At 34.6% G+C, this 17,565-nt stretch overlaps 2 protein-coding genes across 3 annotated transcripts; both read right to left on the reverse strand.

The window, feature by feature from the left end:
* Window positions 1-1,293: 1,293 nt before the first annotated feature.
* Window positions 1,294-2,837, reverse strand: LOC126614331 (protein GAST1-like). The gene is made up of 4 exons (XM_050281925.1): window positions 2,637-2,837; window positions 2,499-2,558; window positions 1,846-1,879; window positions 1,294-1,667 (listed from the first exon to the last, which is right to left on the reverse strand). The coding sequence occupies exons 1-4, from the start codon at window positions 2,706-2,708 to the stop codon at window positions 1,486-1,488; spliced, it is 348 nt and encodes a 115-aa protein (XP_050137882.1). The 5' UTR covers window positions 2,709-2,837; the 3' UTR covers window positions 1,294-1,485.
* Window positions 2,838-7,199: 4,362 nt separating this feature from the next.
* Window positions 7,200-11,687, reverse strand: LOC126614828 (protein ALP1-like). Of its 2 annotated transcripts, XM_050282497.1 has the most exons (5): window positions 11,618-11,687; window positions 11,221-11,306; window positions 9,935-10,466; window positions 9,617-9,842; window positions 8,919-9,517 (listed from the first exon to the last, which is right to left on the reverse strand). In XM_050282497.1, the coding sequence occupies exons 3-5, from the start codon at window positions 10,460-10,462 to the stop codon at window positions 9,072-9,074; spliced, it is 1,200 nt and encodes a 399-aa protein (XP_050138454.1). In that variant the 5' UTR covers window positions 10,463-10,466; window positions 11,221-11,306; window positions 11,618-11,687; the 3' UTR covers window positions 8,919-9,071. The 2 variants fall into 2 exon arrangements, with proteins under 2 accessions (XP_050138455.1, XP_050138454.1); XM_050282498.1 differs by lacking the exons at window positions 8,919-9,517; window positions 9,617-9,842; window positions 9,935-10,466 and adding exons at window positions 7,200-7,877; window positions 8,557-8,905.
* Between the last annotated feature and the right edge of the window lie 5,878 nt (window positions 11,688-17,565).

Here is a 17,565-nt window from a genome sequence, read left to right on the forward strand (position 1 = left end):
AAAGGGAACAATACTGGAAATTGGTTTGTGTTGCATATGTCATGTGTGGAGAAGGATCCTCTAACTAGCCTTTCACCCTTTTCAATTCACCAAACTCATTTTTATAAAGTGTTTTATGCAAAGTTTCTGTTTTAAGTTTTAAACTTGTCAAAAACAATCCCCCATTCATTAAGTCTTGTTAGTTGAGTCAAAATCTGTTTTCTTTTAGTCTTTTGAGTCAAGTTAAGTTTTATTTTTGTCAAAATCACTTGTTAGGTCTAGAATTGAGTCTTTTTTATTGTTTGTTGTTGTTTTGAGTCATTTAAGTCAGTTTTGAGTCTATAGTGTCTAGTTTAGTGTTTTTGAGTTTTATTTGTGTTGATTAGCATCCCTAGTTAATCCCCGGTCTAAAACGATCCCTACTTACATCTTTGCTACAATTGTCAACAATAGGGTTTAATTTGTGTGTCAAGTTAATTTTCACATCAGAATTCAGTTATAGCTTTTAAGATTTGTAGATTTTATACAAAGTGTTTTTCAATCCTTTGCTTCTTATTAATATTTTCTTTGGACTTCAATTATGAATATGTGTAACTATTTATTTTTTTTCTAGGGTGAGGCCACAAGCCTTAGCAAGAATATGTAGTTTCTTTTCAATTTGTTTATGATCTTATGCATACATGTTTTGAACTATTAATCATCGTGTTTAAACTATCTATTTATCTTTATGCTTGATCACCCTTAGGATGTTTAGACAAGTAATTTGATGCAATTTCGGTTGGAAACTTTCCCTGAAATTGGCTAAGTGCTTAATAATTGTAATTTGACTTAAAGCAAATACTATGTCTTAAGGGTTGCTTGGTTTTTCAAAAGGTTTTCATAAAGATTAATGAGCCTTACATGTTTAGATTTGATCAAACGTCCGGACGGGTTGCATGTTTGATATATGTTCTCGTTTGGGGCTAGAATTTACATTAGGAAAAACCCTTCAAATTATGCATATATAAGTCATAAGTAATTGGGAAAACTACATATAATTGTTAAGCTAACAACGGAACCCTACTGTAACGCCCCGCCCCTGAAATATTTATTTTCGGGAAAAAGTTCCGATGATAGGCCCAATTAAACTCTTGTTTAATTTACTACCAATAATCACTATTCTTTATCTAATACTTGTACAAATTTTTTTTATTGATAGTTGGATTTTGCATGAATTTCATGATTTTCCAACTTCTAGGTGTTAATAACGATATCAAAGGTTTATTTAGCTTGTTAACTAGAACATTTTCATCCATGAGATTTGAAGTTAGAGCGTTCTAAAAAAATACAATTATATATTTATCAAATCACATAACTAATACATTAGTCGAACCCTCAAGCCTCTACCTTTTTAAGGTGGATATTTTGGAGCATACATCATGTTATTAGGTTTAAGTTGCAAATTATATTATAAGAGAGCTTGACTAACTATTATATATGTAGAATGCATAAGTTGGAGTAAAGTCCTTAGGGACATTTTGGTCCTCCTCTCTTGGTCTTCCAGTTATTGTAGCAAGGGCAAACTTGTTTGTTTCCATATGTTCCAGGAGGCACACACAAGCACTTGGCGCAACACTTTTGGCAGAAAAACAAACAAGGCTTCTTGTATGCTGTAGCCGAGCACCGACTTGTACATCGCGGTGCACACTCTGATTAAACACAATTAATTAAACAAAACATTTGGAAAATGAATTAGATTGTGAATTTTTAATAAGATTTAAACTCCATTAAACCAAAATATTATTTACTAGGACTTGTATTAGTTCCTTGCCATTGCCAAAAGTAGAAGATCTATATGAAGGCAACATGTAAAAATTTATAACCCACCTTGAGGACGAAGGCTGCCTTGGGTAGTACCATACTGCAATAATATATTATAAAGAATAAATTAGAAATATTAATTAATCATGGAATTAATGTCTACATATAGAGGAGCCCCTTCTTAGCAAATACTCACTGTAGCAAAAACAGATAGCTATAAAACTATCGTAGGGATTATGAATTCACCATATAGAACCTCTTATACATTTAACCATTTCTCTCCATTTTCTCTAGAATGCGAGGGTCCTATATGGTAAATACATAAACTCTACGGGAGCCTATCGGCTCATGTGCTACAATGAAACGAGATCTCTGCTAATAAGGCGGGATATATATTATATGGTGATAGAACCATCGTGGACAATATATTGACCATATATATCTCTACTAATTAATAAAACACTCGTTGTATAATCAAAATCCTATGAAATTACCAGTTTAACCCTCTAATTAAAACAAAAATAAGAAATATGGGACAAAAATGTAATTTTACACAACCAAATTTTGCTATTTAATCCTAACATATCTCTAATTAAAAAAACAAAAAATCTTCCCACTCCCACATTCCCTATCACTCTCTTCCTCTCTCCTTCTATTTCAAAAACAAAATATAAAATTTTCTCGTGCCCATATGCTAGTATGTATATAAATAGTCTCACCGGTTGGTAATTCCCTTGGCGCTGTTGTTGAAATGCCGATGTTTCTACGGTGGAGGCGCCCTAGAAATTCAAAGGAAAACATATTATCGTAAGTACTCAGAAGAGAGAGAGAGAGAGAGAGAGAGAGAGAGAGATTACCCGGTTTGGTTCAAGTAAAACAAGTATCAAAGCCACACATAACATGACAATGCTTAGTAATTTAGTAGCCATTTTCTCTGCGCTGAAACTTGGAGATAAAAGTGAAGTTCAAACATCAGCACAGAGAGAAAGAGGTTGAGGTTATGGGAGATTTGTGGTAGAGTGGAGTGACATATTTATAGGTAGATGCAGTAGGCATTAGCATTTAGCTGTATATATTTTTGAATATATTTTTGCAGTTTATTTTCACCGTATGATGTTTTTTTAGGACACAAGGCAATGACGAAAGGATAGTTTATTGCTTCAGTGTGTAACCAACAAGCACATGCATATGCCTCACATCATCTTATCTATTCAACAACAACCCTTCAGCTCTTTGCAGAAACATGAAAAGCCCAAAAATATCCTTGCAATTTGTTTAAGAATGAAGCCCTTCATTCACGGAAATTATATGTGCTCACCCTCTATTTCTGTTTTTATTTGATTTTTTTTACTCGATATAAATGCCAAAAATAAAATAAGAGGCATCTTAACCATTCACAGAAATGGTTAAAAAAGAAAAAAATTGGTTCACACATAATGTATCTTTATCAAAAGGGTAATGCTAGAAAGACCATATATTTAAACCATATGACATAATGTATCTCTACCAAGAAATTAATTGTTTAATTATTGATTAACGTGTTTATTTTTTATTAATGACACATCACATAGTTTACAAATTTAGTCTAAAAAATTGCTCTACCCAGCAATACTCCTATCAATAACATTAACTCGTGCAAGGTAATCTCTCAAAATATAATCTTGCTAACATTAATATAGTATCTATACGGATAATGTTATTCACACAATCATCTTTACCTCTTACACACTTTTGTTAATTTTTTGTCATTAATCTTCTTCCATTCATTTTACTCGACATCTAAAAATTGAGAAGGGTACGTAAGAAATAAAAATACGTGTGTGGATAACATTACGTTCTTTTCATAACCGTTGTATTAATTTTGTCACCTTTACGTACGTCTCCGTCTTGTTCTCACAAAATCAGAATTTTCAAGGCTAAAATGGGTAATGCAAAAAATGTGGGGGACATAGTGTACATGGCCCTATTATCTCGTCCATGTGAAATAAAAAACAGTTGGGAATTGATAGGCCCCTCAGCATGTGAGAAATGCACATGCTCATATATGCTCACATGGGACTCAAAAGCCACCTTCATATGCTAAAATTACCAGTGAAAACGACTAATGCAGGTAAACACTTTTTACGAATGATGCGGACCTTCTTCTTTCTTATTTTCTTTGCTTCAGATGCCGCAGGTTAGCTTTTCAATTTTCTTTTTCTTCAATCTATAAAAAAGAAATTTTGTCATGTCTCCAGTGTACCACGTGTTAATCGTCTATTAAATAGATAGCGCATTGTTGAACACGTGACAAATGTTATTAAACGGTAATGTCACTGAGACTAAATCTTGATTACATGAGAAAATTTCTCATATACAAGGGGATAATGTGAGCATGGAGAACTAATAGTAACAAACAAGATCTTGAGTACATGGTGAATGCTCTTAAGGGCACGTTCGATACATATCACTAGCTTGGCTTGGACTAATTATAAGGATTGACTGGTTTGGCTTGGGTTGAGTTGGTTTTGTTTGGGCCGCTCATTTTATCCCACATATACAAGGTATAATCCCAACTTATCGAAGCTAGTTGATCTCACGTTTGATTTAAGTTGGGATTAGTTTTTAATAGCCCAATCTAGTTGGTTTGGTTAGCGAAGCTCCTCCTTAAGTACAAACCCTTATTTCACTGTATACTAGCAAGGAGTTGGATAAGTCCGTCGATGGTAGGGCAGGAGCTATGTTTCACCAACCGGGGTAGGTTCAATGGTGTCCCTTGAAGGAGGCTGGTGCTAATGTAGAAAGAGAAGATAGATACCAAAACAAGAAGACGAAAGTAACGTAAGGAGTTTGTTCAAGTTGAAACTAAATAAGGTGCCATCCTTTCATTGCTATTGTCACCTTGCTTGTCTCTCTTGCCGCACTAAAGAAAGTGAGTAGAGGCCATTAACTCATACACAGTAATGTCTTTATTTTATTTGGAGCTGATATGGGTCCAGAACGTGACTGTGTAGATTTCTAGATGAATTTACCAAGTTAATTTAGGATTATGTTTCCTATTTTATTTCAATTTATTTAGTTTCCTAGTCTTATTCTAAGACCTTTGACTAGGAGGATTTTATTTATAGCGCGTTTACTAATCCGTAATCAAATTGAGAGGAATTGAATTGAGGAGGAATTGGATTGAGGAGGAATTGAAATGAGGTGGAATCAGAATCAGATTCCTGTTGAAGTTGTTTACTAAAACTGTCTGGAATCGGAATACAATTCCATAAAGCTGTTTACTAATTTGAAGAATCGGAATATAAACCAGTATGATTACTAAAATGCCCTTGTCTCAAATCAAATATTATATATATTTTTTTAATAAAATTTTATATAGTATACAATAGTAAGAAAAAATTAAATTGTAATTGTATTTCATAGACATACTAAAATGATTTTGTTTATTTTTTTTTATAAATTTAAGTATTGACTTTAATATCTAAATTTTCTCGCTCAAATTGTAATTTTTTCTCTTCGGCATATGTATAGTTGTGCACAGTGGCGGATCCACAGTGGGGTCAATGGGGTCGCACGACCCCTTGGAAGCCATGGAAACAACCTTAGAGACCCCTTGGAGCTGCTGGTGCGACCCCTTGGCTGCACACCAAGTGTTCGACGAAAGGTTCGAAAGAACTCTCGGCTGGGCTGGGCAAGACGAAGACGAAGGCGCAGGAGCGCGCCTGTTTTTTTTTTTTTAAAACCTGGGCAAAACGACGTCGTTTTGGCCCAAGAATTTTTTTTAAATGATCTGAACAAAAAAAAAATGCCCAACGTGTCCTGGGCAGGTCTGAACAAAAACAAAATACCGATCGTGTCCTTTTCAGCCTTATTTCACACAGATTCGAAGCCTTTCATTCCAAAACCCCCAAATTTCTTTTGTTTCTCCTCCTCCAACCCTAAGTTCCAAACTCAATCCCCCCCCCCCCCCAAACCCTCAACTCCATCTCCTCCCTTGCTCCACCAGCTTTACTCTTTGTATTTGCTCATTGTTATTGTGAAATTTCACAATTCAAGTAAGTTTTTATTTTCATTATTTTGTATATGTAGAATGCAAGATGAGATATTTAATTTAATTGAAATCCAATTCATACTTATTTTGATTATGTTGATGGTTTGTTTATATTGTGAGTATTTATTTTGAATATTTTGTATATGTAGAATATATTTAATTTAATTGAAATTCAATTCATATTTATTTTGATTATATTGATGGTTTGTTTATATTGTGAGTATTTATTTTCATTATTTTGTATATGTAGAATTATTATGGAACGGTTTTTTAAGAGAAAGTCATCATCGGGTTCGGGTAGTTCGAATAATGTTGATAGTTCAAATACTGTTGGTAGTTCAAGAACTCCAAGTTCAAGGCAAAGTCAGTTAGATGATGTTTTGGGTAATCTTGAAGCGGATCCTGGATTGAGAACTCGAATAATAGATTATGATGCTAATATGAGAGATGAGGTCCGAAGATCATATCTACAAAAAGGACCTTGTCAACCTAGAGGTCATAATTTCCCAATAACTAATATGTCGGGAATTAATCGACGCTTCATTCCCCAATGGTTTATGGTTTGATGAGTTTGATTGGTTGAAGTAATTGGGTCGACTGATAAATAAAATGGGTTGACTGATAAATAAAATGGGTCGACTGATAAATAGAATGGGTCGACTGATAAAGGCAACAGTCAGCCCTTTTACACAGAATCAGTTCAATACATAAGCCGACTGAAGTAATTGGGTCGACTGATAAATAAAATGGGTCGACTGATAAATAGAATGGGTCGACTGATAAAGGCAACAGTCAGCCCTTTTACACAGAATCAGTTTAAGTAAAGCATTAACTTTAACATTTCCATCCTAGATTTTTTTTCTGGACTTTTACACTACAACCCCTTGTGGTAAGATTCCTGGCTCCGCCACTGGTTGTGCATAATGTGAATGAGCATAGAATTATGCTTAATGAGCAAGAAGGACATGGAAAGAAATTGTTAGGAGCATTTTCAGTCTTAACTCTTCAAGAATATATTTTGCTACATAATGTCAAGGAGTAGAAGAAATTTTGTTTTACCATTTCAAATCAAAAAACTTGATTCCCCTTGAACTAAAGTGATCTTCAAGAGGTGGATTTTGTATAATAGTAAATAAATGAAGAAAAAAATATTAGTAACAAACAAAGAGTATGAAATAACTTCATTAAAGTTAATATTTTACATTAAAGTACATCTATCTAACCACCATAACCAACCTAAGCAAACTTGTCATACCCTGCGTATGCATCATATTATCAAATATTCATAACCTGCCTACACATCAGATTGTCAACAAAATATTCTTAACCTGCCTAAACATCATAATATCAACAAAAAGTAGTTCTTCACCATTATGGTGTCATCTAATAAGTCATTAGATTTACAAAACATTCACAATTTTCCCTGATATGTCATCATGGCAGTAAGCACGTCATATCAAAAAACTAGCATTCACATTATTTGGACCATCACTTAGATGTCGTTATGCATCCAAGTCTGCAACAAAGTAGTCACATATGCACTCTTCCTTTCATCAGACATGTTGAAAAACACCTTCAAAAGGTCATGTTCTTTGGCCAAGAAGTTAGTGACTTTAAATAAATCCATGGGAGACAAAAACTCCATTTTGGTCAACTCACTGTCAAGTTTTTGTTGCATTTCGGTCAGATTTATATCGGTTGACAGTGCATGAACTAGACCATCAAGCTTAGGTCCCACATCGGCTATAGCTTTAGCCATAATAGAGAATTGCTTGGCCATTTCATCCGCTACTCTTGCCCTTTTGCGACTAATGTTTGATGTGTTACTTTCTGCATTCCTTTGTTGTTGGGTATTTGGTACTGAGAAAGAAGTATCAAAGTCATTTCCACTTTCATCCTCACCTTCATGTTGATTGACATTGGCATCTTCAAGTCTAACTTCTTCTTCATCGTCATCAGCGTTACCAGCATTTGCACCCACATCACGATCTTTTGCATAAATCTCTCCCAAACTGTGGTAGTGCGGAAAAGGCTTATCGTACAATCCACTTGCATCCTTTTTACCCTACAAAAAAAAAACACAAAACACAAGGCGTGTAATACAATATATTAATTCTTGGTCTATTATAGGATGAAGAGGGCAACGTAAAGAGGAAGAAGTGAAAAATCGATCTTTGAAGAAAGGACAAGAGGCAGAACAATTAATAATGGACAGGGCATGATGTTTTGACGTGTGCTAGCTATGGAAAACAAAAAAACAATGTTAAGTTTTTCCTTTTTTCAGAGGGATGATGGGTGAACCTTTCCGAAAAGATATACATATATATATATATATATATATATATACTCTTTTATGTTGCCACACAAGCTGGTAGATCAACAGATCATCTATAAGTTTGTCATAACTCTTTTTTCTTTACAGTATGAAAGAGCTGGTATTTAAAAAGCTATGTCTTTCATACAAGTCTCAGTTTTTGTTTATGTGCACTGTAATCCTTCTAATATCTAGCTTCAAGTGGTTTCTGAGTGTATGGTGATGGTGTCAGTAAAGAACTTGGAATTACCTCCCATGGAGGTTTTTCTTTTTCTATGTATGTTGTTAGTGCATTATCCTGATTCGTAATTAAGAAGATGATGATATTAACTCTGAGATTTTGAACTCAGTGTAATTAATCAAGGAACTGAGATTCTAAAAACAAAACACAATCAGATAAAACACAAAATACAATCAGATATATGCAAACCTTCTTAGCCTCGTCATACGCACTTTTCTCACAAGCCAACATCATTTTCTCTTCATTCCACTATAACCCACTGAGAGCTAGCAATTCAGTTAAGGCAAAATATTTTGCCTTCAAAGTCTTGATGCGTGATTCAATGCGGGGAGACGTCTTTAATCCGCATCTTGGGAGTTTGGCTTCCATCATAACTTCTATCTTCCCCAAATAACCATTCTTAAAACCAGTGTCAGCTCGCCAAGTCGGGTCACCATGCAACTCAAGCAATGATTCAACCAATATTGTATCCTCAGTAGTTGTCCAATAGTGTTTCTGTTGTCCCCTTCCTCGTTTCACAGATGAAACAGAAGCCATTCTACATAACAATATTAGAAATCATAAGCATTTCAAATGATTTCAATTACAAATAGGATGTCTTTCTTAACTTAGAAACAAATACAACATTCCAAAGGTTATTACACAAACAGTATTAGACATAAGCATTCCAAATGATTATAATTACAAACACATCAAACACCGACTCAATGAACCGCCCTATTGTTCCACATTTCTTGGGCAAGGTTATCCCTCCATACAGTCCACTCATCTGAGGACTCAACAGTGGTAATATAGTTATTTGCATCTGAATTCCCATCTTGAAATTGCCCATCCGCATCGGCTTCTATAGGATCTACAACCATCTCCCTCCTTATAAAATTATGGAGCATACAACACACTGAAATTATGCGACGATGTGTCTTAATGTCGTAATAGGATGGGCTCCTAAGGATTCCCCAACGCATTTTCAATAGCCCAAAACACCTTTCAATGACATTCCGAGCACTTGAGTGTTTCATATTAAAAAACTCAGCCGGTGTTGTAGGACGATAGCCATCTCTCCACTCATTCAAATGATAACGGGTTCGCCTATAAGGTGCAAGAAAACCTTTTCCGTTTGTGTAGCCACCATCAACCAAATAGTAACAACCTATTGTGCAAAGAATTAAATTGTCAAACTTACAACTTTATATCACTTGCAATTCAAAAGCTAAGAATTTTAATTACTAAAAAAAGTTGTGAGTGTTACCATTAGGGACTTTCAATCCATTTCTCCTAGTCACAGCATCTCTAAGAACTCGATCATCATGTGCAGACCCTTCCCATCCAGGTAAAACATATATAAACTGCATGTCCAGAGTGCAGACTCTTAAAACATTCGTTGCTATTTCATTTTTCCTTGTTCTGTACTTTGGTTTATCACATTCTGGTACATGCACCTTAACAGGTGTTCCATCTAGTGCACCTAAACAATTCTACAGTATATAGGACACTAAATTAACAAACTAAACTATGAAATAAAAAGCTAGTAATTACTGAGTAGTGTAGGCATGTAGATACTACATACCTTAAACCATTTCCACTTTGTGTCAGTTGAGTTCTCAGGGATAGGCTCAGGTGTTTGCCAGAAATCCTTTTGGCATCGAATCATTGCTTTAATACACTCATGGAAATACTTACTAATTGTTCGACCAGACCTTCTAAAGTGGTGGTTGATTGTGCGATTCTTAAGATGGTGTGCAAGAATGTATAGAAAAAATGCAACCATCTCCTCTATAGACACATTTCGAGTAGCTCGTAGATGTCCTCTAGTCACAAGAACTTGACATAATCTATGAAAGGATTGTCTATCCATTCGTAGTTCAGCAATACATGTCACATCACTCTCATAAATTAAACCATGTAAGTATTCTAATTGCTTGTAAACTCTTATAACTGTTTGACAAGGTGAGGGACTTCTAAGGTGCTTTTGGAAACGATACCAAGAATAGAAACAAGAAGTAGCACATGCAACAAATATAGTTCGAAGATAGACAATCAACACATTCAACGCAGCATGTACTTTCTTCTTTGTGGACAAACTTAGACGAGCCATTAGTCTACACAAAATAATGAAGAAAAAAAATGTCATGAAGGACTTCAATTAATAAGTTAATAAACATATCTGCAAACTGAAATAAACTAACATTACATAACACAATTAGTCACAAAAATTTACATACAGAGAGCATGAAAAAAAAAAAGAGAAGAAAATTGATAGCATGAACAATGCCCTGAATTCAAAACAGATTTGTTCAAATATTTTCATACAGGTAGCATGTTGCCTATGAGGAGTAAGTACAAACTTTTTTTTCCTTTTACTCCTGCATTAACAATTATATGTTGTGACATTTATAAACCACTCCATGTTTACTTACTGGTTATCTTATTTCCCTTGGATTAATAGGTTATTTGCTAATACTAAGATTGAGGACTTTCTTCACACTTTTGAGCACACCCAAATCGAAATCTAAAAGAACCCAATTTAAGGAATCCATCATTTTCTCCCAATCTTTGCAAATATCATCACATTCACCTAACCAAATCCCTAAAAGCAGACCAGCAGTTTCCCATAAACGCCCGAAACTCAAAACTATTTAAAAAAATATTTCTGCAAGAACATTACTTTGGCAAACTTTGTCTTCTACAATTGAGCAAACCAGCTAATTATTCCTCCAATTTCAAATTTAATGGGAAAACAAAATATAACCCACTACAGAACAAGCAATGCAAATATGTGATTCAAGCACAAAACACTGAAAAACCATTCCAAAAGTACATAATGAGAGAATGGAGCAGCTAGAAGAAGCATACCTAATGCACAAGCAAGAAATCTGAGCAAAACCCAACTCACAATTTGAGCTGTGCTTTCTCTAGTCCTCCTCCTCCACTCCCCTTTTCTGGAAAAAAAAAAAAGATTCTTTGATTCATCAGACGATAAGCTCAAAAGAAAACAAACAAAAACTCCTCTTTCACCCTCAATGTTTCACTCTCTCGTCTTTCACTCTTTCATCCTTTCTCTCTCTCTCTCTCTCTCTCAAGTTTTTCGCACACCAAAAAATAAAATAAAAAGAAGAAAATCAGGAAAAAAAATTGAACGAATCCTGGAAAGAAAATCCATCGCAGAGAAGAAAGAAACGCACAAGAAACGAGCAGCCAAATGCTGATATTCATCGAGCACAGAGATAAAAAAGCAGAAGAAGGAATTTACCTAGCCGTATGTGTGACGAGAGCTCCGGTTGAGAGAAGACAGGCGGCTGAGAGAAGATAGAAATGAGCTGGGTGAAAGAAAAATAAGTCTAGGTTAAAAAACGACAATCTTGAAAATAATGAAAGTAAGTGAGGGCATAAAGGGAAAAAAATTATCAAGTGGATTGCCCAAGCCACCCGGAATCCCAATACCTTCTATATCTTAGGAATCCAAATCAGCCACATTTTGGAATTGGATTCCAAAATTTGTGTGGGACCCACTAAATTTTGATTCCCCCAGATTTGGTAAACACCGGAGTATGCCGTAATCGGAATTCAATTCCGTTTCTTGATTCCGATTACCCTTACGTAAACGCGCTATTAGAGTAGTATAAATAAGCCTTTTGGCAGACCTAGGGTGGCTCTTCCACCGATGCAACTTTTTGGGAGAAGACTTTGGAAAAACTTAGAAAATTCAAGACTTATACTTTCAGGTGTTTTCATTCTTTTTCTAGTTTAATATAATTATGTTGATTTTAATTATGAATATACGTAGCTAATTTTCTTTTGCTAGGGTGAGGCCATGATCCTTAGCAAGAATATGTAGTCTCTTTTTAATTTTCTTATGAATATAAGCCTGCAAGTTTTGGATTGTTAATCACTATGCTTTAAACTATCTATTTGTCTTAGTGATTCGCGACCATTAGGATAATTAGAAAAGTAATTTGATGCAATTTTGGCAGATGGCTGTCCCTAAAATTGACTAAGGCTTCTTATGGTTAACATGTGTAACTATTTAGGATGGACGACACGTCTTAGGAGTTATATGGTTTTTCAAAAAGTTTTCACAAAACTTAATGAGTCTTGCATGTTCATATTCGATTTGGATGCCATAGACGAGTTGCATGATTAGATATATGCTCTATGTTGGGGGTTCCAAGTAGGCCATACTTTAGAAAAACCTGAACTTCAAAATGTGCATGTGTAATTCATAAGGAATTAGAAGAACTATGTAGGATTATTAGGGTAACGGCGGAACCCTAGTATTTTCTCATTTTGAAATCTAAAAAAAAATTGTTTCCTTTATCTTTCTTCAGAAATTGCAGATTTTAATTAGCATTTTTAATTAATTTCATTTTTCTTAATTTAGGTCATTAAATCACCATTTTCCAATCTTTGTTTTTAAATAGTTAACTAGGATTAGGGTTTCTCATAAATTGTTTTAAATAATCCCAGTGGAAAACGACCTTACTTGAGCCATTTATACTTATCACGCCCCGGACCTAGGGTAGGTGGAAAATTTGATCCCAAGTCCGAAACGCGAACTAAAAACTAAATAAATAAAATAAAATGGAAACGGGTTGGAAAATAAAATTTTGCTTATTTAAAATAACTCAATAATTCTTTACAAGGCTAAATAAATAAATACAAATTCTAGCCTCACATCTATCTTGTCTCATCCCGTATACCCTTTTGACAGTTTAGTTAGTAAACCTGCATAACAATAAAGGGGTGAGCTTCAACAGTTCAGTAGGGACATAACCTTACCACAGTAAAATTGACAATACTAAATTACATGTTATAAAATCATGTAATACCAAATCATTCTCGATAACAATGCATGAATGCAATGCAATACTCTTCATCTCTGCCCGTTAATTCATATAATAAAACACGCAGACCTGCACATCCCATACCGTGCATTTTACCTCTACAGTGGTGGTTCTAATGTTTTAATATACAAATTAACCCCCTGTAACTCAATCATCCCAATTTCCCCTTTTGTTAGTCATCTTGCCTAAACTCTTCGTTGCTAGTCCCAAATTACCATTAAAGAATCTGTGCACTGTGGGCTCGTCTGAGACCTGGTACCTGCTAAGAGTTTGGCTTAACTACACAAAAGATCATTTCCAACTGCCCTCATTTCCAGAATTCCTTCCTCAACATCGAAACTCCAATCACATAACACATCATGAATGATGCACAATTAATTTCATTTCATAGTCCACATTTATCACCAATGAACAACATTCCAACAACAATTCACAATCACAACTCTATGAACATTCGAATCAAGCAATGATACACATATAACCAATTATCATCCAATTCCAATCAATCAATCAATATTAACAAGAATATAACACTTCACGAAATTTAATAAAATCAATCTCTGTAAATGCATGCCGTATTTCCCCTACCTGGATTCCAAAGCATTGCTCCAAGTGACGTAATAGTCAAAAAACACCAATTCATCTCATAATTCCTATTTACAAGTATCACGTTATCAACCTAAGCATATTGTATAACACCTCAAATTCAATTATAGTTAAAGCACATCGAAATACTTTAGCCTCAAGTTATACAAAAGCTTCTGTCCGACTTGTATATATATGGTTCCAACTCTAAATGCATACTTTATTTCATCAAGCTATTCATAGCGTGTGTGTGTGATACACGTGTATTTCCCTTCCAACAAACTGGGTCAATTCTAATTTAATAAAACAACTCATTCATTTCCAACAAATTGCACATTGTACATATAATCTAATACAACATGCTGCTTTGTTTGACACACACATACATAGCTAGAGAAAATCAAATATCTATACATGTATATAGTTTGGAGATGGAAGTCCTAGCCGTATACATATGCAAAAAAACCAGTTTTGATAACGGTGGTTAGTCTACAGCAGAAAGTTTAATACTGTATAAGATTAGGATTCCTTAAAACTAATAGGAAATATACAAATAGCTATGAAACTATACATGATAAAAGAAACTATACATGATAAAAGAATCTTTACCCAGGTATGGCAATCTGTCGATTGAATCAATGACACCAAAGTGATGATGTAGACAAAAGCAGGAATCAAACTCCTGTTCATTGCTATAACAAGAAAGAGATACCAAGAACACCTCTATCAATCAAGACGTCGAGAAATTGGGAGAGGGTTCTAATATAAATCCTCTCAGCAAAACATTCAGTTCCACCTCTCTTTGTCTCTCTCTCTCCTCGACTCTATTTGTTGCGTAAGAAAGAACCCTCTACCTATTTGATGCTAAACATACATATAGGCATCATATATTCCAAACTTACACCGCCTGCAACCTCCTATGTCTTTGGGTCCAATCATGACTTGACATGTGGCTAAATTGCCACTAACCTAATCAGAAAAGCCCTTTTGCTGTCTAACTCCAGCTGCTATCACGTGGAAAAATCAGCCACACCTTGGCTTACACGTGGCACTTCATCATTGGTTCAGCTTGTAAATTCCATTAAAAATTCATCTAAGCTTTGAAAAATAATCCGAAAAATGATATGAACTCGCAATGACGTTCACTACCTTCATATGAAAACCTTTTGAATAAATAAGCACAACATATTTTTTTTCCAAATATTTCTCTTATTTGATAATAAATTCTTGGGATAGTACAATACTACAACAACCTTGTTCTCTTGCAAGTATTTTAAGTGTTTTTATCTCTACTTTTGTAGGTGGTACGATCCCTATCACCTACAACCCAGAAAAGAAAAGGAAAGAAAACCATTAGGATGGAAAAGGATGAGTGCAAGGGTAGGTGCATTGGGTTTTTTTTTTTCTTTTCTTTCTAGGTTGTAGGTTGGGCTCGGGTTGAGGGAGGGGGGAAGAGGGGAAGATGGGTGCGTGGAGGAGGTGGAGATGGGTGTAGAGGATGAGGGGTTGGTGAGATCTGGACTTTGGCGACACAGGGGGAGGGTGGTTTAGGGGGATCTGGGTTTTCTGGTTTTTTTTTGTTTTTGTTTTGTTTGTTCAAGGTTCAGGTATGGGAGAGGGGGTGGGGTGATGGGATCTGGATTTTCTGTTCTTTTTTTTTTAATTTAGAAGATTCAGGTTTTTTTTTTAAATTAAAAAATTAATTTTTTTTCCATGTAGCACACATTTGGCAGTCACGTCATCACTTAACGGATCAATGGATGGAAAATGTAACAGATGTATTATTTTGAAATAAAATAGTACATGAGGTATGAAAGTGAAATGTTTTAAAGATGTTGTATGAGATTGTAATAGACCAAACATAGGGGGCTACTATGTAATTTACCCTATTTAATTATATTACATTTAATTTCATAAATCAGTTTTCTTTAATTTTTGTAATTATATTTTATAGGTACGCCAAGCGGAGAAATTGTAAATGTAGGACAACTCAAAATTTGGTCATACGCCGGTGTTCGGAAATGTTCCTCAAATGCAGTTGGGGGTGAACATGGATCTTCTACCATTCAAGAAACAAGGGTAGAAAATCTGTCTCCAGTTGAAGCTTCCATACGTAAGGCTACGGGACAAAACAAGGCCCGAAAATTGAAGGAAAGGGGGTAAGGCAAAGGATGATTACGTCTTTCAATAGGAAATGGCGTCCTCATTACGATTAATGGCGGAGCAAAATGCCTTTGCCATGGAAGAAAGAAACCGTAGGCATGAAGAATGGGCAAAACAAATACAAGAAGAGATGGAAGACAAGAACATGCAAAGAAACACTTCGGATTACACTCCAATGAGTAAGACATATTTTGATAGGAAAAAGAGGGAAATTATGGCCCAAAAGAAGTTGTTTACATCCGACTATACTCCTACAATGACTGATGAAGATGATGATTATAGTCTTTAAATTGAAGTTGTTGTAGTCTTTAATATTAAAGTTGTAGTTTTCAAATTGAAGTTTTTGTAGTCTTTAAATTGAAGTTGTAGTTTTTAAATTTAAGTTTTTGTAGTCTTTAAATTGAAGTTGTAGTTTTTAAAATGAAGCAGTTGAATCTTTAAATTGAAGTTGTTGTAGTTTTTAATATGTCCGAAAATCTTATTTTAATAAGGTAGTTTAATTTAAGTAACTATATTAATTCAGTTAAAATAATAAATTATGTTTGGCTTATGATCCTTTGGCCCCCTTGATTTTAGATGATTTTTTTATTTATCATATAGCTATGTTTGGCTCTTTGGCCCCCTCGGTTAGAAATTGTATGAAATATAATCTGTCACTATTAATTAAAATATAATTTCTTAAAAAACTATAAGGCTAAAGGAAGCGACTAGGGATGAGCAACGGTTATGACGGACGAGTAACCATGGTTATTTACTCATAACCGTTTATGTTCATACCCGTATAACTGTTTACCCATTGGGTAATTGCATAAACGGTTATACCCATACCTATAACTGTTTATAAATGGTTAACCATACCCATAACCATGTACCCATTTAACCATAATTGTTTACCCATTTAACCATAACCATTTACCCGTTTATCCTTTTTTTACCCATTTACCCATTTTTCACCCGTCTACATGTTTTTTTTAACAACTTGAAAATTACAAAAGAATTTTTTTTCATTATTTTTGTTTTCTAACAATTAAACACCGTTATAGTTACATTTTAGCATGCATTTCCCTATTTAATCATTTGAGTCCTCATACAATTCCAATAATTGAAATAATAGTTTACGAACGATATTTTTCTGCTACACCCAAGCAAGTCTTTAATTATAATCCATATGATTACAAAGTAAAGCTTCTAAAAACAAAAAGTAGTCATTATCTTGAATACTAGATGATTCAAAGCTCCAAAATATTTTGAAACTAAATAATTTCGAACACTAATGCTTTAGCACATTCAATCACAAAGTCTCATCGACTTGTTGTCACCAAAAGAGGCCTACAAAAGAGATGTATAAATTGAATTAATATCCCATTTAGGAACACCGACACCAATTAGCATGAATCCAACAAAGGTAAGTGATCACAGAATGTTTACATTCTACACTCAGTTATTAGAAAAGAATGTATAAGCATTCATAAACAAATAATCAATAATTAATCAAATAAGTATGAAATCGGAAGGATAAAACGCACATTGAGGGGTGAGGAGAGAGAGATGAGTGACAGAGATGAGAGAGATGAGCGGTGAGGAGAGAGAGATGAGTGGCGTAGATGAG

Source organism: Malus sylvestris, chromosome 3 (genome assembly GCF_916048215.2).
Source record: "Malus sylvestris chromosome 3, drMalSylv7.2, whole genome shotgun sequence".
In the NCBI taxonomy this organism is placed as follows: domain Eukaryota; kingdom Viridiplantae; phylum Streptophyta; class Magnoliopsida; order Rosales; family Rosaceae; genus Malus; species Malus sylvestris.